General features: G+C 43.1%; 2 protein-coding genes across 3 annotated transcripts; one reads left to right on the plus strand and one right to left on the minus strand.

The window, feature by feature from the left end:
* Positions 1-832: 832 nt before the first annotated feature.
* Positions 833-18,122, minus strand: wnt10b (wingless-type MMTV integration site family, member 10b). Of its 2 annotated transcripts, XM_051425521.1 has the most exons (5): positions 17,970-18,122; positions 15,716-15,818; positions 3,117-3,379; positions 2,499-2,950; positions 833-2,389 (listed from the first exon to the last, which is right to left on the minus strand). In XM_051425521.1, exons 2-5 carry the CDS (start codon positions 15,787-15,789, stop codon positions 1,889-1,891), a joined length of 1,290 nt encoding a protein of 429 aa, XP_051281481.1. In that variant the 5' UTR covers positions 15,790-15,818; positions 17,970-18,122; the 3' UTR covers positions 833-1,888. The 2 variants fall into 2 exon arrangements, with proteins under 2 accessions (XP_051281481.1, XP_051281480.1); XM_051425520.1 differs by lacking the exons at positions 15,716-15,818; positions 17,970-18,122 and adding an exon at positions 4,001-4,214.
* On the plus strand, positions 6,021-12,661 carry wnt1 (wingless-type MMTV integration site family, member 1). Its single transcript, XM_051425522.1, has 5 exons — positions 6,021-7,103; positions 7,452-7,557; positions 9,475-9,728; positions 9,915-10,180; positions 10,306-12,661. The coding sequence occupies exons 2-5, from the start codon at positions 7,457-7,459 to the stop codon at positions 10,795-10,797; spliced, it is 1,113 nt and encodes a 370-aa protein (XP_051281482.1). The 5' UTR covers positions 6,021-7,103; positions 7,452-7,456; the 3' UTR covers positions 10,798-12,661.
* Positions 18,123-21,526: the final 3,404 nt, after the last annotated feature.

Below are 21,526 nucleotides of genomic sequence, written 5' to 3' on the forward strand. Positions count from 1 at the left end.
GATGCAGCCACTGGCACTGCCATTCCTCAGGAGTCAAGGGATATTTACTGAAGTCCATACAAACAAGACTTAATTGGCATTCAATCCTATAGGAGGTTTTCCCAGCAGACTTAGCACGGAGACGGTTTGGATCATCGGAGATATCTATGAACGCTGCTATCGTAAATCCAGGCAGGTGTTGACATTAGCGTTTAGCCAAATCTGCAGCGTAAAGAGAATGAGAGTGCAAATCACTCAGGTCACCAGGAGTGCTGTCTGACAGTTCATATGTGCGCACCAGCATGCATGTTTCTGATTGTGCATCAGTGCCAGGATTTCTACATTTAAGCGTCTTTGTACATAAACGCACGCATGTGTTTATGTGCCTGTGTTTATGTTTGTGTCGTCTGTCTCCCAGGTAACAGTAACACTGCGTTCCACGTGGTTCAGCGAGTCCCTCCTTTGGCTATGAACTCTGGACAGATGATCCCCTCAGATGCTCACACAGCAAAGACTGGTATAATCGTCCCCCGCTCTCTGCTCTCTTGATGCTTCTCTCCAGTAATAAAACTCATACTTGAAGGAAACAATATCCTGCAGCCATAAAAAGTCCTTCTCTCAGCATGAAGTGGCCATAAAAAAGGCTCTCACCTCCCAAATCTGTAGTGCGTAGAACTTGCCCCCCATTTACACAGCAACATACACACACACACTCAAACATACGCACACCCTTCAGCATCAGTTCAAGACTAAAGCAGGACCATCTCTCACTTTGACATGTGCTACATGTGGGAAGAATCTAAGGAGTGCTCAGGCAGGCTGATGAAATGGACAAACGCAGGCAGAGAATAACAAGAGCTAAGTCATGATTTCATAGGAAAGTGACACACATCACATCACAGTTATATCAAGACGCAGCATATTTCACAATATTGATATGAATTTATGACAAACATGACCACTAGCGACCACTCTCATGACGTAATTATTATTGTTACAATGGTGTAAATAAATTAGAATGATTAGTTGTTCAGCGTAAGGAACCGAAGGACTGAATTTGTCTCCAAAACCGATGTTGTATCAACTTGTCCTTTCTTGAGGTTTAAAAGTATACAATGTTTGATAAGCTTATGTGCTTATTTGTAAACTTCTGTCCTGTTGCCTCTATAATATAAAGGTTTCAATCAGATGTATCAGCCCTTCGAAAACCAATCACGGTCTTCTTCTATTAGTCAAACTTGTCTTGTCTACAAAGACTCCCAAATAAGTATTGTTGCTCTGTCTGAGTCACAGGTGCAAAATATACAAATGGAGTAAATATCTTGGAGATCATTAGAAGATTAAAGTGTGAGAACAATTGTGATGAGACTTCAGACAGCACTGCTTCACCATCCTGAGCTACTCGGTCAGCACAAGTCTGTCATTAACTCAAACCAAAAAGACAGGCTCCGACACAATAATAATATTAATAACAACAACACATTTACAAATATACACGTACACATTAAAATACACAGCTACTGTACAATGAGATGAGTCAGCATGTAGACAAATAGAAATAGAAAGGCTTCTCTGCTGTTGCTCGTCTTTGTTTTGTGGGACAGAAAAGATGGGGTATAGGCCGTTTTCATGGCTGAGAGGGCAGCGTCTAAACAGGCCATGGCAAGACAAACGACATGAGTCACCTCTTCAATCTCTGACTTGGCATTTTGAGAATAACAGCGGCTACAAAGAGAAAATAGATCCCAGATGATGGACCAAAAAAAGGAAGGGGGGGATAAACAGATTCTCTGTAAGAGTTACACAAGGAGCAAAACAAACGCTCGAACAACAGGAGTGGGCGAAGGGACAGGCTCGCCATCTTGAGTCCTGGATGAGTAAAGGCAGCTGGGACTGGGAGAACCTCAATCTACTTGCACACATTGACCCACTCTGTGAGACGACACTCCTCACACAGCACGTAGCAACACCAGTGGAACCTGCAGTTGCAGCGCTCACTGCGCGTCTGTTTCAGGATGTTGTGTCCACGGCCGCAGCACAGCGAGCTGCAGCTGTCTGTGCTGTAGCTGGTCTTGTTGCAGATGCGTCCTTGTGTACCAGGAGAGTCTACGGACGCATCGCGCTCACAGAAGTCAGGAGACTTCTCAAAGTACACCAGCTCTCTGGACATGGTTCGACGCCGACCTCCATTGAGTCCCCCTGTGTTCCCGCTGGCGCCGTTTCCTGTGCGAGTGTTGAAAACCCCATTGTTCTTGTTCTGGGAGTTGACAAAGATGGCTGACAGGAACTTTTCTTTGAGTAGAGAGCCCACAACCCGGAACTCTGGAGACACATGCCAGCAAGTCTTAAACTGACAGCTCCCTGATGTGCCATGACATTTACACTTCCTTTTCATGTTGTCAGTCACTATCTGTGGAGAGAAAGGTAAATTATGTAAGCAAATCATGATATATGCCAGTGAGGGGCTAGACTGCCCTCTGAGGAACATTAAGAACACAGTGGACAAGCAGATTACTCACCTGTCGTCCAACCCGATTGTTATGGATCCTCATGCGAGCGTGGATGTCTCTTGGAGACCCACGGGAGTCCAGCCAGTCTCTGGAAAAACGGTCTCCAAAACGGACGTCATGACTACAGCCCCCCCACTCCCAGGTCTCCTGCATGGAGCTAAGCTCATCTGGTAAAGGCTTGAGCAGGGCAGACGGATGGGTGGAGCGCAGGTTAGCGGGCAGGTCGCCATGGTGACCATTTAGCTCTGAGGGTAATGACCGTGCCATGCCGAGGCCTACCCCACCCTTCTGCAGGGTCTGCAGCTGCAGCTGTGTGAGTTTCAGCCGGATCTTGTCATCGTCCTGGCGACGCTTGGCCTCACAGCCACACCCCCGCAGCTTGCCCATGCTGCAGGCCGAGGCCACAGAGTGAGCCACACCCGCTGCCAACAAGGCCAGGGAGAAGGCACTCTCACGAAAACCTGGGAGCAGGAGATACACACTTAGAGTTGCAAATGATAAACAGTGACGCTCTACAACAGCCCTGCATATGTGTGCAGAACAATCTCTACTCTCATGTCTATACCTACATTTACCCTTAAACCCAGTTCAGATTTTGACCATGATTAGCTTGCCTTAGGCGCTCACCCCTGTTGAGGATGTTGTTGTGGTGGGGAAGCTTGCCAAGGCCCTCCAGTGAGGAGCAGTTCCAGCGCTGGTCACGGAGCTGGTGCTGGCACTCATGGATGGCCACCTGGATGCCCTGCAGAGCGGAGGCTGTCACATCGGGGCTCCGCACACACATCCGCATCTGACGTTTACTGAGGCCTGCCAGCCTCAGGCACACTGAGTTAGGGGTTAGTACTGGATCTCCTGCCACCTTCAGGCTGAGGATATCATTGCACAGCACCCTGCAGAGAGAGAGGAGGAGAGAGAAAGAAAAAGACTTAGTTGGGGGCACCATCAGAGCTGGTCAGGAGTTCATTAGTCAAATCCAGAAAAGTATGTGGCAATGGAAAGATGTTTTAGATAGACACAAAAAGAAAGATTTAATGAGGATATACTACAAAATGTATCTCGTCTCTAGGGGATTTGCTGCATATTTAGCAATAAAATGTGTTAATCAATTGCACAAGTATTTACTACAGTGTGTCTACTGATGTCGCTTAAAGATGGGAAAATATAATTCTAAACAGATCATCCAGCTGAGAACTCACAAAAGCAGAGAATAAATTACCAGATACATCTCATGGAGAAATAACAACCGTGGGATTTAAATTGAATTCTTTATGGCATTGTTCAGAGTTGTCAAAGGCTACAAAATTAGTAAACATTGATTGCATTGTTTCAGTATTACACTAAATCAGCCTGTTAAATCAGAGGCAGATGTTTTACTTTCTAACTACAAGAGTTAAATATTCGTTTCAATCATTCAGTCACACACAGTAACTTCCCTCAACTCTTGCCGAATTCCGTGTAGCCAGAACCCGCATGTTAACACAAACTCTCCTGGCGCTCTCAAGTGCACTCACGTTAATGCAGGTGACATAAGTGCTGCTGCCAAAATCAGGAATTGGTCCCAACGGAGTTTGTTTGATAGCTCCATTTTGTTAAGCGTCTTTCGCGACGTGACATTAAAACACTGGTGATAAAGTCCTGAGTTGAATAAGAATATCAAAAAAGAAGAAGAGTGGAGTATTATCGATGCACCGCCAAACGACCGAAGAGTGAAGACGAAGAACAGAGGAGCTCGGGGGCGAGAGTAAACGGGAGGGGGGAGAGAAAGAGGGGAGGGGAGGAGATGCCTCTACAGGCGGCTGTTTGCAAAAATATTGGCCAATATGAAAGTTGGATCACCAGTTGATCATTTTATTATTTGAGAATGTGATCATTCGTCCAAGCGTAAAATGACGTCTCCGAACTTTTACGCACAAACGCCACTTTCCAAGCCGTGCGCAAAACGGTCTCAAGTTTTGGTTAATCTAAAATACTGGATCCCATAAGCATACTTAATAGGATATACAAGCATGAATGCATTTAGTCTTGTTTTTATTGTTGGGTCGGTAGATTGTGTAGCATAGATTTCCATTTCTGGAGGAGAAAGAACAAAGAAACGCTCAGTAAAATGAAATATGGAAAGTCAAAGAAGATTTTGTTCATAGTGGGGTGAGTTAAATGATGGATGGGGGGAGGGGAGAGCTGCTGGTTTCACTGTACGACAGGGAGGCAGCAGCAGGCAGGCGGCTCCGCTAACAGACCCTCCAACAATACTGTTTTTAGTCATGTGGTCCCCCTTCCTCCCACCTCCATTAGAGGGGCTGTTCTTCATTGTTGTGTTTGAAACAACTTCACTTTGTCACTCCAAAGTCTTTATTTCAGTGTATGAAATTATATGCATAAATTAAGTGAATGACAGGTCGGATTTTGTGATTATTTATCGCATTATGGCATGCTTTTAAAATAGTACTGCAAATAACACTTAGGGTTCATTAAAATGAAATGAGTGTGTGGTGCGTTTAAGGGAGTAAGGCCTGAAGGAAGCTTAAACACACCTTATGTGCACAGACTACCAAACAGCATCTCAATCTTCTATTCAAATCAGTTTTCCATGCTCAATGGTGACTAGGCCTGTGAAACCAGATGCACAGGCCTTCTGTCAGGACTTGGTTAGGGTGATGTGGCAGCTCGGCATCGGATCAATCAGCACATTGATCTAAATTAAGCAAAACAAACGCTGCTACTGAATCAACAATCACTCACATAGAGAGGCTTCTAAATATTACAAATTTAAAATGTTTTCTCGACCACAGACACTGCTGTTGGAACCGAGAAGGTGCATGTGGGCTACTTTCATAAAATTAAGTTAAAACCCCCCTCGAACACGGTTCGCATAGTGACACCAATTCATCTAATCTCCTTCCATTCCCTAAGCTGCAGCAATGAAAAGTGCATTAGCATTCTGCCTTGGCGTGTATATCTAAGTGGCTTAAAAAGTGATTTGAAGTTGATTTGTATATAAAAGGCCCCCTTTATCCGGATTGAAACTTTAATCTGCTCGGTGTCGCATGACTGCTCCAGGAAACCCATTTGAGCACCTTCATATAAGGCTGGAGTATAAACGTAGGATGGCTGTCATTAAAGCCTTTTTACAAAAGCCCACTTCCTTTTACTGTCATCTGAGGGAAGGAGAGAGGGAGAGGCAGAGAGAGAGAGAGAGATGGAAAGGAAGGGGGAGAGATTATTCAAGATACAACCGCTACAGTGACTAATGTGGAACATGCAAATTAGCAGATAAATGTCACATAATGAAACATTCACCCATGATCCAATATGGAGAAGTTTGGGGACAGTGAAGCCTGCTCCTAGTCTGGGGTTAGATGGAGATGCCGCAAAGTGGCTCAAGCTGTGATTACACTGGGCTACATGTGCGTCGAGGGAGGTCTGCAGGCCAGATGTTTGGAATGGTTTTTATTCTTACTCGTCCCCCTCTTTTCCTGGTTCATCATACATCAAACTTCTGATTGGAGACCGTATTTCATCTCTCCCACGTTCGAAAGAATATTTAAGTAGCCCAGCAGGCAGTGTGAGTTATATGACAACTAAGAACTTATCATTGCTTCTTTCTACATTCACGTTTCGCTTGTGCATGTGCGCGCGTGTCTTGAGCAACAAAGACTTGTGATAATAGTTTTGTATATTGGGCCATGCCTAAATTAACCCCTAAATATATCAGGAGACTCTCGTATAAGACACACTTCAGCATGCAGTGAGTTATCAAATGGGTGCAATGGTGTTAAATAAGGGTGCGCTTGTAAAGGGATTAGTATAAAAAGGAAACGAAATGTACAGAAATCTCCTTAGTCACTGCACATTTTGAGAGCGCATTTGGGGAAAGGAGGAGGAGATGCGGTTAGGGAGTAGGCTAATCCAGCCACCGGGTAAAAAGGGCAGTTTTAGATGGCTCATATTCCGCTGTAACTGTATTGCACCGTGACACCAGCTTTGAGCAGCGGCGGAGCACCAAACCGGGCGCACCCACAGCATCTGTACCAACACATCACTGCTTCAGGGGCACTTCTCTTTTCTGCAAGACTGGATGTGGAAGCGAGTGCGCGGCCAGTGGGAAAAACACTCTCAGCCGCACACATTTACAGGGAATCGATTGATGACCGTGAGATTCCACAAGTAATATGCGCAACTCTGTGGATTGCCCTATTTTTTTTTTTTTTTTGCTCCTTTCTCCTTTCTGCCCAGTTGTGTTTCCTTATTCATTGTGCGCCCTATGAAGAGCATTAACTATCCCTCCCTCCAATCCTATTGAAAAGGCTCCGAGAAAAAAAACAGAGGGAGATGAGAGCAGCAAATCCCTTTTTTATTCCCCTCGTAGCGCTCAATAAGAGAAGAATGTGTTGCCTATCAGTCACCGAGGGGATCAAGTCTTCGGGACTGTCCCACGCGTTCAATGCGCCGTGCAGAGCATCACTGAGAGAGACAGAGTGAAGAGGACAGCAGCAGCAGTAGCATCCTGCCTGGACACTTCACATCATTTAGCAACCTGTCTCCACTCAAGATCCATTTAAGTCAATTAGGGCTGCCTCTCTCACCTTTCAGCTCCTCTCAGCGGACTGTGGCGTGGTGAGTATTTAACACCTCGCAGCATTTTTGATCATTATTCAGAGCTTAATGATAATATATATTTTAATGTGTAGCCTAGTCTCATGCAAGCCATCGCGAATATAGGGGAAACATGCCAGACTCTATTTTCTTTTTATAATTGTTTTCTGTAGATTTATGGAAGGCTAATTATTTATTTTTAAGGTTATTATTAATTATTTTTTAATAACGTGCATATTTGTGCAGGTGTGTTCAGATGAATAACTGTCAAATATATTTGAACGAGTCTATAACTTAATCTGAACACAATCCATGACACAAAAAGTTAAAGAATTGCCTTTCCCCCCCCCCCTCGTATTTGACCTGAAGACACGATGAGGAGCCTGGCGCTGCTGTTAGGAGTGAAAGCCGCTTGCATCCTGCTGGTGTCTTCGCTCTCAGGCACAGGGGCCGTCAACAACAGCGGCCGGTGGTGGTGAGTTCTCCAGCTACTGTCTGTGATGATGCATCCATTCATTATGATACTATTTAAGGCTGGTTTGAGCGGGGAAGACCCTGCGCTACTGTATGAACAGTGTTTTATTGGGCTACCACATTCCATGCTGCATGCTCGAAATAATGTGTTAGTTTTGGCACCGTTCACCACTTCTGTTCAGCCTTTTTTTTTAAAAAGAGAAAAAAAAAGAAGAAGCAACCGCATGATATTAAAGCTTGTGGGATTTTTAGCTTTCGTTTCCAAATTGCTCCATGTGCGCTCAACTATTTAACTTTCAAAAATAATAATAATTTATTGTCCCTTCAGAGAAATGATTCAATTTAACAATAAACGAATTGCATTTGGACTAATTACAGTTTTACCATTTATTTGCGGTAGGTTTAATTTACTCTCTCTCTCTGCTTGCCTGTCATTTAGACAGTGTGGTTTAAACACGAGAACATATTTCAGTCCAATGTGGGATAAATTAAATATGGATTTATCTAGCTGCAAGGAATCCTACACGAGGTCGTATCCAGGGTCGTGTTGATCTAAAATACTGTACATTCCTCTGTCTATACAGCCACCTAAAACAAAAAAACTGACAATTCCCAATACTTTGTCATAGAAAACAAAAAAATAAAATGGGATCTGTGTAGTTTTTCCCGAGAGGGCATATTGTCTTGCTTGTTTAAAAATCTACAAACTGTGGGTTGGGTTTGTTGAGGTAATGATTTAACGAAAGATTCTGTAGTTTTTGCGGTGTCATTAGATGGACAGTATTTGCGCACAACGTCAAGCGTTTTCAAATATTTAAAATGTCAGCTGAAATCCAAGAAAACATCTGGGGGAAAAAAAAAAAACACACCGCGGAGTTTTGGAATGAAGAAAAACATCCAAAAGACGAGATTATTATTAATGTTCCCAGGCCTCACCACACAACTGTCTGGGTCAGCCCTCTAACAGGCCAAGACTCGCCCGCTTTTCCGGATGATAATGCTTAACAGGAGACACGGCCATTATGATACTGCACGTGAAGAAAATGTTGACACAGAAATTGCCAGCAAATAAAGTGGAAAATTATAAAGCCCGTGAAGTGAAATGCACAAACTAGAAATGTTCTGAAACCCGACCACCGAAATGATCATTTAAACTCCGTCCAGTGCTCTAAAATGTGTATAAAAGTGAAGAAGCACAGGTGCCATATTTGGACAGATTACAAATCCTAATACCAGACTATTTCCTGATATCATGTTGCAGACATTTATGGAGTTATTGTGTCATTTTTATATGCTACTCTTGATATAAAGTAGAGACACATATTAGTCTTTAAAAATTTTGACAGAGCAGCATAAAACATACAGCATAAAAGCATGTACAAAGGCCTATAGCCTACTGCCTGCGATAGGATGGATGAACTGTAATGTCAAAGACTGTCTATCCTCGGCTTTTGGTTTATCACATGGAACAGACAATATTTCTTTAATAGGAAAACCCAGATACAAACCTATAAAGGAGAATTTAAAGTGCAAGCCTACTCAGCTTTTGCATCTCACACAGTGAGAGATGTTGTCTTTAGCCTGCTAAGAGCAGGATGATATAGGTACATATTCTAATAATGAGACTGACATGTCATTGTATCTGGTTTGGATCGATGGGGTTAATAAAAAAAATAAATAAATAACTTCATGTTATGCCAAGCTGGAAACCTGCATTTGACTCAAGAGACTTACTGTCTCCTCATGGTCTTGGAACAGCTTGTGTCACTGTTGTACATAATAAAAGATGTAGTTTTAAAGGCACAAACCCTCACGGGATGCCAGATCAGTTTTAGAGTTTAAAGGGTCATAGAAGGGGGTAAATGCATATACTGCCAGTTCCTTGACTCTGATTTCCCTTGCCCTTGTAATGTGCCAGGGGTATTGTCAATGTGGCCTCCTCATCCAACCTCCTCACCAACTCCAAGAATGTGCAGTTGGTCCTGGACCCAAGCCTGGCCCTACTGAGTCGTCGCCAGCGCCGGCTGATTCGGCAGAATCCTGGCATCTTGCATGCCATCGCCGCTGGGCTGCACACTGCCATAAAGGAGTGCAAGTGGCAGTTCCGCAACCGCCGCTGGAACTGCCCGACCACCCACAGCCCAGCAATTTTTGGCAAAATTGTCAATCGTGGTGAGCCTCTCTTGTCTTTCTAACCAGGCAATATTTGGACATTTTTGGGCAGGATGTAATGGAATCTCTTGTACACATTTAAAAGGCTTTGTCTGCAAATATTTTCCAATTTGGGGCAAGAAATTGGCCAAGCGAAGCCTAAAAGGCTGGATCAGGTTCTAACGTGAAGTTTGAATGTTTCTTCAGGTTGCCGAGAGACAGCATTTGTATTTGCCATTACCAGCGCAGGGGTGACCCATGCTGTGGCTCGCTCCTGCTCAGAAGGAGCCATTGAGTCGTGCACATGCGATTACCGCCGCAGAGGTCCTGGAGGGCCAGACTGGCACTGGGGGGGCTGCAGTGACAATGTGGACTTTGGTCGGATGTTCAGCCGTGAGTTTGTGGACTCCAGCGAGAGAGGCAGAGATCTGCGCTACCTCACCAACCTACACAATAATGAGGCTGGCAGAATGGTGAGGATTTGATACTCAAAGGTGTCTTGGTTGTCTGTTTTTGTCAGAATTCCCACATGCTTTGAATGTATTTGTGATTTCCACTTTGTAGTTTAATCAGTAGCCTTTGGTCTTCCTCTCTGCAGACTGTGTCCTCAGAGATGCGACAGGAGTGTAAGTGCCATGGCATGTCAGGCTCCTGCACCGTGCGTACCTGTTGGATGCGCCTGCCCAGCTTTCGAACGGTGGGAGACTTCCTCAAGGACCGCTTTGATGGTGCATCCAGAGTTGTTTATGCCAACAAGGGAAGCAACCGCGCCTCTCACCGAGCCGACCCCCGACATCTGGAGCCTGAAAACCCGGCTCACAAACCCCCCTCTGCCATGGACCTGGTCTATTTTGAGAAATCACCAAACTTTTGCTCATATAATGGAAAAACTGGCACTTTGGGAACTTCTGGGAGAACATGCAACAGCTCTTCTCCAGGCCTGGATGGATGTGAGCTGCTGTGCTGTGGACGAGGGTTTAAGACCCGGACTGAGAGTGTAACTGAACGTTGCCACTGCACCTTCCACTGGTGCTGCCATGTCAGCTGTTTGAACTGCACCAGTACACGAACATTACACCAGTGTCTATGATCACAGATGGACAACCAAGTGAATATTTAGGCATTTATAAAAGGCAAAGAAGGTCTTATCAAAACAGGGAGCTGGCTGAGAAAGCCAATAGCGCATAGGTGGTTTGAGATGTTAGGTAGAAGCTAGAAAGGCTTCAAGGCGGGTAAACTGATACAGGGAAAACTCTGGCACAAAAAATCAATCAGTATTAAGAGGGAGATGGAGAAAAGCACAACCATATGAACAGGGTATAGAGGGAGTATATGTGCTTGCTCCTTGCCTTTGATGCTTAACAGTATTACTAGGGTATTTAAACGCTATAAACCTTCCATGTAGAATGGAAATCATCCACATCCCTCAAGAGTTTACACTGTGGATAAAAATAATTAGAAGTAAAGGGACAAAATGATGTGGTGGAGAATCGATTGCTGTAACCAGGTACTACAAGAGCCTTCTTCTCCCCCACTGAGGGCAGAAACTGGACACAATGCTTCGCAGATGTTACTGTGGCCAGAGAGCCACAAACATGTGCTCTCATAAACTGGTGAAGACCTCTAACAAGAGGGAAGTTATTTAAAAAAAATATGTGTTTTGTTTTCTTTTGCTGAAGTTTGGCTTCTCTCACATGAAATTGTGTGAAGTTTATCTCCAGGGATGGGCTGTCTGTTTCCAAATTGTGTACTTAGGCCCTGGATGCAGCCCAGCCACTTATAATTTCCTCACCACATTTGCTCCTTTATTTAGATTTCTCTGGAGTTGAATACACCTCAACCCTGATTTGCCACTCCGAAATACCACAGGATGCTCTTGATGTTACATGACTGGTACCGGTGCTTGCCAAGGAAAACAGAAACTGACTGAACAAATCTTACTGAGTCAATGTAATTTGAATGTATTATCAATACACTGAATATCATGGCATGGCTAGATCTAGTTTGGCAAATATGAGGGGTCAATAGAAAAAAATGAATGAAATGTGACCTGCAGAATCTCACCATGCTCTCAAAATGAAAACTAATGCCATACCGAGAAGTATATGAAGTAAAAAAAAAGAAATAAATTCCTGAGTGTAGGTTTAAAGTAGGCAAATGGTGTATTACTTCAGGTTAGGCTGTGAAAAGCAGCTAAGTCACAGACAAACATTTTATTTTGAAGAATACGGCCTCTGCTGCAGAAATCATACTGTATATCAGCTAAGAGAACCAAAATGTTGTAAATATTAAAATATATGAATATATTTATAATGACGTCATTTGTAAGTTTGCTGAATGATTTATGCACCTGTCAGTGGTTGGAAAATATACTATCATTAGTGTTAAGTCAGGAGAAGTTTTGATCTTATGCCTTTTTCTATTTTGGTGTAATGTAGTTGACACAAAACCGACTCTTACTAGAAACAGAACGTTATCACTTGCTTGTTTCCTGTAAAAAATACTTGTGTTCATGCACTGAATATTTACCTTTTTTTATTAGTGTAAATACAAAATATTTATTTCTGAGGATTTTTATACTGTTATAGAGAGATGTAAGAGAAGACATTTTTTTAGATTTTGATCAAAAGATTTAGGTTCCAGTTGGTTTTGTATTGTATGATAGAACAATAAAGTCTATATTTTCAATTAAAATAAAAGATGCTATAATGTCTGTTGTAGTTTCTGTTTGAGAAAGTTTTGACAACCAACCAAGTGAACATATAAGCCTGTCCCTGGGTGTCCTTTGCTTAATCCTATTACCACCACCAAAGCAGTCTCTTTCTCCAGCTCACAAAACATCCCTGCATCTGTGCTCCCAACCACAGAGACGACCCCTGCTTATCCAGCCACATACCTTATTTTATACAGTATAGGATTTTACTGCATTGAATGTTCTGCTTCATTTGCTTAATGTCGGAAAGAAATAAAGAAATAGTATGAAAAATAATGAAAACCTAGAGTCTCCACCAGCCCCTGGCAACCTGACTAACCACAGGAGTTTGGAAAGCTTTCCACTTTCTCTCACCACAGCACAGGAGTAGCCAGGGTCATCCAGATAGAGCACAGTGGAGGCAAAGTAAGGCCACCAACATACACCCAAACATCCGAAGGTCCCTACAACTAAGCAAAAACCTGCAGCCGTAAGGACAGACAGGACGACAGGAAAAAGGGCGTTCTAAATCACAGTCTTGATATTATATGTGGAGTTCACAAGTGTCTCCTTTGCCTGTGGCATGAATGGAGAGCAAGAAGTTAAGTAATAAATCAATAAAGTGAGCAGAGATTGGTCAGCATTGAAGAGGAAGTAGAACATTTAAATCTATAGACGTAGGGGAATTAAGAGGATACAAAGAGTAAATCAGAGGAAACTGAATCAAAATACTGCCAATTATGGGGTCACACGCGGGTGGGTGGCTAACCAGAACAGAAAGATGAGAACTTAAAATTTAGATTGATCCCAGAGTTACACATCTTATTGCTCCAAAGCAATAATATTCTGTCTTGTATTACTGGATCCAGGGGTCAATGTATGACTTGGCTTAAATTATGTGACAAATAGAGAAAAAGTCATGAGGAAGGAAAAGCCTGCAAATGTGAAAATGATACAAACCAGGCACGAGAGAGACCTGATAGGCGATCATGGATACACAGAAAGAAACAAAAGAAAGAGAAAGTGGCAGACAGATTTAAGAAAAGAAGAGGGAAGACAGAGTTCAAATCCCAGGCGTGAGAGTGAGAGAGTTGGTAGAGAGAGTGAGTGGAGGGGGTGCTGCCTGTGGGAGTGCTGAGGAGTCAGTGATAATTAGCTCAATTAGTGACAAAGGCAGTGTAATAAATACCGACTTAGTGTCTGGGTCCCTGCTGGCCTCTCCCTGCGCAGCCTGCGATGTGGCCCTGGCCTGACGGACAATTCATTAAACTGACAAAATACCCCACCGTCCAGGCGTGACGCAGCGAGTTAGCCCCCTACAGGCCCAGCTCATTGTTCTAATTGTCTGGGCTGGAGTCACTTTGTGGCCGCCTCCTCCTTCACCCACCCCGCCTTCACGCTCTGCCTTCAGAAAACCCATGGAGTTAATGCCCCTACCTTACTCTGTAAGTAGGTGATCGGCAGGTTGGGAAAAAAAAAGCAGTAAGAGTTCCTTGGGGTGGGGCGGCTGGTGGGGGAGGCAGTGGGATTAGCGAATGGAGGTTGCCTGGGAGTGCTGGGAGCAGCACCGATCGGAATGTAGGAGAGATGAGTCCAGAAGCTCGGATGCAGGACAAAGCGAGAGTTAATAAGGAAAGATTGAAGGGGCTGGCGACAATGGGCCGCCACCCGAGTCGAGATGAAATTGCTTCCGAGGATTATTGGGAGAGGGTGTGAGCGTTGTAGGCTTTTTGTGTGAGTGTGTGTTTGGTTGGGCATTTGTGTGTGCAGGGGCAGGGGGAGTGCTGGATTGATGGCTGCCCCTCTGGTTGGGGAGCAGGGGACCAGGGGAGGCTAACCGGCTGTTCCCACAGTCTGTTCTGCTGCAGCCACCTTTGACACACGGGGCTGCCAGGCGGCGAGCAGGCAGCCATGGTGAGAAGGGCACAAACAAAAACAACAGCTCCACTGCACAAAAGTCACTGTCTCTGGATGGCCAGTGGAGAAAAGGCACAGACTGGAGGTGAGGGCTTGAGGAGGGAAAACAAGGAAGGGGAGCAGGAAAGTGTGACAGGGAGGATAAAAAAAAAGACAGAAGAACACAAAATTGTACAGTTGGTTTGGATTCTGTCAGCTACTGTACTGCCAATATCTTCAGACAATAACACATTGACATCCAGTTGCGGCTTGCTCATGATCAGCATATAGTGTATCATATTGTTAGTACAACATTTACACTATATGCAGCAGTATTTACTTTGTCACTTTCTAAGGTATACTTTGGTCCTGAGGCTTACTAATTGTGATTTGGTTCTTTTTCCCCCATTCCATCAGCAAAAAGCTTAACTTAACCACTATCTGGTGTTTTTATAGGGCCCTTAACTTCCGGAGCAACATAACAGGGGTACAGGGTTCAAAGTTAATAGAACCATTTTGCCAATTAAGCCAACCCGACAATATGAAATATAGCCACACTGTTTGAACTGAGAGTGAGAGTGTTAATGATTTAAGCTTGAGAAAGGAAACCGTTTTTACTTCCCAAAACTGTACTCAATACAATAATGCAGCAATCAGGTCAATCACCACAGAACATGCAGAGAAGATGATACGGCATAATGAAGGCACAGCAGCTTCACATTAAAATTCCAGCTCAATTGTGGAAAAATGTTTGCCCGTTGGGTGGAGTTGGCTTTAATTTGAAGGGCGTATGATAAAGAATTCAGAATTGGGTTTGGGTCACCGCACTGAATGATAGGCTGCTCATAGTGGTTGTGATGGACAATGTGGCATGGCTTGGATCTGGCGCACAATACTGATTTGATTTCCTTGTCTGCTCCAACATTACATTGTAATCATAGCATCTGACTGTGGGCAAAACTCCAATTAATTAGGGGCATTGTTATGACAGGAACACCCTTACACTGCTCATGTAATAATCAGAAGCATTTGTTTTGTGCCATTGAGTGACCACAGGGCAATTACGTAATAAGATATGCATTTATAGCCTCATCACACACATATCACATAAAGAATAAATAAACCTCACCTAAAGTTACAGAAATAATACCCAGTGGATTAATAGCGGTTAATACAGCGGGTCAAATTTAGTCAAATTCAATTCCGATTTCTAGGAAACAATGAAAAGAGCGTGAGTGTGCGATTGTGTACGTGTGAGTTTTGTGCATAGTCAGTGTGTGTGTGTGTGTGTGTGTGTGTGTGTGTGTGTGTGTGTGTGTGTGTGTGTGTGTGTGAGTGTGTGGGTGTGTGGGTGTGTGAGTGTGTGGATGGCAGCTGGGAGGCAGACACGGTCCAGGAGAATGGTCCCCTAGCAACTGACCTTTTCGGCAGATGGCAGTTCCAGAGTAACAGCCACCCAGCATCACAATGGCCGTGGCCTCCTAACATCTCCATCACTTCATCATCTACCGACCTGCCACAACCTGTCACACAGGAGAGAGGGAAGGTCATATTCATCCCAGCAAATGCATGCATGCATACGCACTCAAGTTGAGCCCAAAACGTTCCACACACACATCAGTTTGGGTCTGCACTCGACTGTTCTCATGTTCCTGGGGTATGCAGCAGGGCAGTCGAAGGGATGAGAGGAGGATAGATTTAGGAGAGACACAGCGGACACTCACTGCGGTCCACAAACCTCCAGACACTCTCAAACCACTGTTTTCCGTTGTTGGGTTTTCTGCACAGTGAATCAGGGTGGGAATGTGGACAGACCACTCGACCATGGTGAGCAATCAGTATGATGTCTGTGGTCAGGCTCTGTGCCCCTGTGGATCAAGATCGAGAGCAGGCCCTGCAGTTAAGGTGGGAGGGATCGAACTTTGTGGTGTTTGTGCGTGTGTGCGTTTGTGATATGCCAGCACTCTTCACTTGTGTATAAAGATGTTGTGAATTGTAGCCTCCTGCATGTGAACACACAAACATGCGGAAGCGAATCTGCATGAGGTGAGAATATATTTTGAGTTATCAACACCCCCCACCCCTCTGAGCGCACACAGCATGACCTCTTGACTGTCTTGGCTTCATGGTCCTTTTCTCTGTTGGCCCATTTTCTTTTTATATTAAATACTTTTCTCAACCTCAAGATTGCTGAGAAAACACCATGTCACCATGAAACATCACCTCTAACTAAATACCTAAAAGTGGTCCATGATGAACACTGAATGGTCAGCTTTACGTAGCATTTGACAAACAAATTGGAGTGCACAGGCAGTAGTTTGGTGAGAACAATTATCCACCAAGAAAAGGTTAGACTCCAATCACACATCTGTGAATGGTTAACCTGGAAAAATCAGACAAGAGACAACAAACAGATAACGTGACACGTCCAAATCGGTTCCACTGGGATTAAGTGATTCAGGTGGAAAACTCTGCGTCAGAGTGCGACTTTAAACCACTGTATATTCTAGGGGATATCATATGCTAGCAAACACTGTTAGTCCTCCTGTAAACAGAGCTGTAATGACAGGGAAAGACTTTGGGCAAGGACAACCAACAGTAGAATATGTTTATAGACATCTGACAATGTATGGGTACAGCACAGCAACGTTTCAGCTCTGAGATCCACATGAAATATGAGCACAAACTGTGGTGGAATCTATGTGACACAACATGAGCCTTTGCATCATTTCACCTGTCAGCAGGGATGAGGCTTGCGTTCATTCAAATCAAACAGACTAGTCAGTGATAAATTGCAGCAATATGTGTCTGGGTATATTGAATGTTAACACTTCTCTTCTTCCAAATCTGAAACTGTCCAACGTTGGATTTGAATGTATGATGTTTTTGTATAGTGCTATGCTGTTTTCCTTGCCTAGATGTGAGATCATTTGCACTACACAGTGAAATACGATTAACCACAGCAAGGCAAAATTACTGTATCTGCATTGCACTTAACCAATAAAGATGATCCTGGTCTTGGCCCACCTTGACATCATCTGGACCACAACATGCCATCTCTGAGTCAATAAACAGCACTGAGAAATGTCTGAAGGCATGGGGCCATTATCTCTAATCTACTAATACTGTTGGAGACAAAGGGAGAAATGCTCAGTTTTTGGTTTTAATTACAAGCTGTGTTTTACAGCGACAGTGGGCGAGGGCTCAGCACTGACACAGCAGTAGAGGAATGTTTATTTGCTGCAGTTTAGGAGCTGAGTGGCTTGCAGGAACTATGACACATTCCTGTGTCACTGGCTCTCCCGCTCGCAGACACACTATTGCATTCACACACTGGCGCCCCATGTGTTGGTTCACAGCTGCACAGACAGACACAACTATTCCCTCCTAACACGTCCTGCACACATCCACAAAATGTGGCACTTTTGGAATCTGTAAGCATGCCCAAACTGTGTGCTCATTCATGGCGACTTAGTGTGACACGACTTACTAGGCCTAATACTTCCCCTGTGTGTATGTGTGTGTGTGTGTGTGTGTGTGTGTGTGTGTGTGTGTGTGTACAACAGTGACTTGAAGATGAATTATTCACGCCTTACTTCAGCATTATGGTGATCCCTGCCCACAAAGTGTGCAAACACGCGTGTGTGTGTGCTAATATGTGTGCGTGTGCTCACTTGCACGTCTGTGTGGCTGGCTGCACACACCTCTCCATCTTTCCTTCTGCAGTCCTATCCATTATCCCCAGCATCTGGCAGCCAAAGCCTGTAAAGAAGACATTTCTCTTGGCAACTGTTTTTTAAAGGCAGTGACACAGGGGACAGCCAACCACAGGAGCCACACATCTTCCAATCTACATGCATACTGAGAACTGCTTGCATAACAGAACCGCCCCTATCTCCCTCTCTCTCAAAACACACACAACTTCATTTCTCCATGTCCCACTCACACTCACACATGATACTGCTCCCACCCGCCCATGTCTCTCTGCAATATACTCACCCAAGCTTTGGGGGCTAATCGCTTCCAGAGCCAGAGCTGTCCTACAAACTGTGCCAGCAGCCTTTCAGTACATTTTGCACCCTAAAAACTTCCTTCTGGCCCCTAAATGAATATTGTGTGAGTGCGACACATGAGCTGAGTGAGCCACACTGCAGAAGCCGAACGTGCTGTGATTTTATGTACAAATGTGTTTAATTTAGAGACATTAAATGCTGGTTGTTGCTGACATGGGCAATGTCCAGTGCAAAGTTAAATAATGAAAATTGCTCTGTAAATGTCATCATTTGAGATGCTACAACTATCAACAAATGCTGTAAGGGCACTGAACCATCAACACTGCCTTGCAGAGTAGACTATTGAAAGATTAATTGCACCTGAATGTGTCCTTGGTTGACACTCAGCTGCTGAAAAATAAACACATTCTTGGTATAAGTGAAATAGCACATTAATTAATATCACGTGCATATTGTAGCCCATTCAGGATACAGCTGCAGTGAGCAGCTTCTCTCAACAGCAAGCATGTTGGGAGACATCTTTGTTTTACTTGGCTGCTAGACATGAAGTTTTCTGGCATCTGGATCATCTAAAAGACAAATGGGTGTGTTAGCTTGATAGAATAATTGTTCTGATTTTGATAGGCTACCAGCTTCACATTTGTCTAGCAGCCAGAAAGTTTGCTTCGAAAATCCTCTGGGATATAATATAAACCAGTTTGTTGATTACAGCTCAATTAACTTTTAAGATAGATTAATGGGGTGGCTTATGACGAACTGCGTGGTGGGGGTGGGGGCAGATGTAAGTCAGGTTAATTGTACACTGCTTTGTCCACACATTTGTCCAGGTATAAAATGTGTGCAAGTGCTCACCTTTGTTTACACTCCAGGTGAGGGTTTCTTTAGGGGGTATCCTGCCTTGTTTATAGTGGATTTCTGCCCCTCAGACCATTCCTTCTTCATCTTCATATTCTGGGCTGTACAGCATCAGCATTCTCCCCTTAGACCCTGGGCCTAACCCCAAAACTTTCTTAACTTTCTTGAGAAAATAATGCCAACTACCGAGAAAATATACCGTTCCTCACACTCAAGGGAGTTGTAACTTAGTTAACTATTTCAAAATTAATACATTTCAGGATATCAAATATGACTGCTGAACACCTCCTACATCTGCCTACATTTTTGTTTCCGAAATTACAACAGTCTCTAAATTAAACATGAAGCAAGAACACATGTGTGGCACTCTTTGTGTCTTCCTACTCATAGATTATCACTGATGTTGCGTTGTGCTGCCTTTAGGCATCACTCAGGGCACAAACACACTTTTAAGCATAACAGGTGGTGAACGGCTGCCATCTAGTGAAATAAAGTTCGAATTACAAACTTTAGCTTATTCAAATTAACCAAACTTGTGGGTGTGCAAAGCAATGGCAACCCACCTGTTAGTAGCACATAACGAGCCCAACACATAGGCTAGTTTTTTACGCTAACAGTTAGCTGTTTACATTTTAGACCAGGAACAATGTTTTTTTTTAAACTTACCTGGCTGTCTGAAGCGTCTCCTAGGTAACCTAAACAGTTATGGTAACGGTACAGTATGCACCAAGAGTAAGCGTCATTGTTGAACTTTAGCAGGGAACTTAGTGAACACAAACTAGTCTTATAGTCTGTAGTTTTCTAATTGGGATAATGGAGCAAGTTAATTGAGCGGATATGATCCCTCACTCCATACCAGTTGGTGGCTGCAGTGTCTTCCCTTGTTTGCCAGAAAACGAATATCAAGAGGGAGGAGGAGAAGAAGTGGAGGGTAGGAATAAAACAAGTAAGGATCTCTCACAATTTAAAACTAAGGTTGGCTGGTTTCACGGTCGACAATGTGCAGCTGTTGCTAATGTTAATGTTTGTTTATGTAAGTAAAATGAATTAACTCTGTCCTGCAGTGGTGGAATGTAACTAAGTAGATTTACTCAAGTAAAAATGTGAGGTATCTGAGTCTTATCTTTTCATCCCACTTTCTGCTTCTACTCCACTAGCTTACATTTCAGAGGGAATTTTTTTTTTTTTTTACCAGCTTTTAGTTATTAGTTACTTTGCAAAGTAAGATTTTTGCATAGAAAAAGTAAATTTTAAGAGTTAAGAAAAATATTATGCCTTCTTATAAATTAAACAATTAATCAATTAATTGATTGGCAGTTTGGTTAATTGTCATCTTTTTCATTGCAAAAACATTTCTTTTTCTTTTTAACTATTTTAATTTATTTTGGTTGGAAAGCCAGCATTGTGAAGGTGTGATTGGCATCTCTTGTTATTTTCAGATGTTTTTACAAACCAATAAAGTGATTAACAGAGAAAATAATCAGCATGGATTAATCCATAATGAAAATAAATCATTAGTTGTGGTGAATTGTTCAAAAGGAGTTCTCCCTCAACCAACAACAACAGTGAAATCCTGCTGAGTTTTAAATGATATATAATAGTTTAACAGTCACAGGGGACATTTTTCTGCACGGAGTAACTTGATTCTGGCGGTGGTGTTTCCACTGCCTTGTTTAATTGTTTTCAAGGGGAATCCAACCACATTTGACCCAGTGGCAGGCATTAAAAATAACTATTGAACTGACAGTCTTCTCGCTGTTGGTCTTGTGTGCTTATTTATGTCATATAGTGGCATCAGTATGAAAATGAGACAGTTAACAACTCCCTGTAGTAGTTTTAAGTGACATTTATGAATACAGGACTGTGACTTGTATTTTTACATGCAGTCACAGTGTATCAAAGTGGATGACACAGAAACACTTGGCTTCTTTTATTCATCGAAATCTCTATTAATTCTCTTATCAGAAATGAAGATAAAAAACTAAACAGCTTGATTGTATGCAGTTAAGTTTAGAGATTAAAGAGCCATGCTGCTGTTCAGCCAATTAATTACAAATGTCTAGACGACAGCATGTCATTTTACTGAGAGCTGCAACCAACAGTTATTTCCATTATTGATTAATCCATCTATAATTTCTTGATTAACCAATTAATTTTTTAAAAATCATAAAATAAGGACAAATGGCCATCATAATTTCCAAGAGCTTGAGATGACATCTACAGAATTCTTGTTGTGTCCGACCAGGAGTCCAAAACCTAAATATATTCAATATACAGTGACGGAAACCAGAGAGAAGTAGCACATTTTAACATTGGACAACAGTGAATGTTTGACTTATCGATTAATTGACTAATTGTTTCAA

The sequence above is a fragment of the Dicentrarchus labrax genome, unplaced genomic scaffold (genome assembly GCF_905237075.1).
Source record: "Dicentrarchus labrax unplaced genomic scaffold, dlabrax2021, whole genome shotgun sequence".
Taxonomy (NCBI): Eukaryota; Metazoa; Chordata; class Actinopteri; family Moronidae; genus Dicentrarchus; species Dicentrarchus labrax.

What these genes read in the sequence shown, in the direction of transcription:
- wnt1 (XM_051425522.1), top strand. Translation starts at nt 7,457, where the DNA reads ATGAGGAGCCTGGCGCTGCTGTTAGGAGTGAAAGCCGCTTGCATCCTG. An exon ending in AACAACAGCGGCCGGTGGTG is followed by an intron (nt 7,558 to 9,474) that starts GTGAGTTCTCCA and finishes GTAATGTGCCAG; the next exon opens with GGGTATTGTCAATGTGGCCT. An exon ending in TGGCAAAATTGTCAATCGTG is followed by an intron (nt 9,729 to 9,914) that starts GTGAGCCTCTCT and finishes ATGTTTCTTCAG; the next exon opens with GTTGCCGAGAGACAGCATTT.
- wnt10b (XM_051425521.1), bottom strand. Translation starts at nt 15,789, where the DNA reads ATGGAGATGTTAGGAGGCCACGGCCATTGTGATGCTGGGTGGCTGTTA. An exon ending in CAACAACATCCTCAACAGGG is followed by an intron (nt 2,951 to 3,116) that starts GTGAGCGCCTAA and finishes TCCTGCTCCCAG; the next exon opens with GTTTTCGTGAGAGTGCCTTC. An exon ending in ACAATCGGGTTGGACGACAG is followed by an intron (nt 2,390 to 2,498) that starts GTGAGTAATCTG and finishes TTCTCTCCACAG; the next exon opens with ATAGTGACTGACAACATGAA.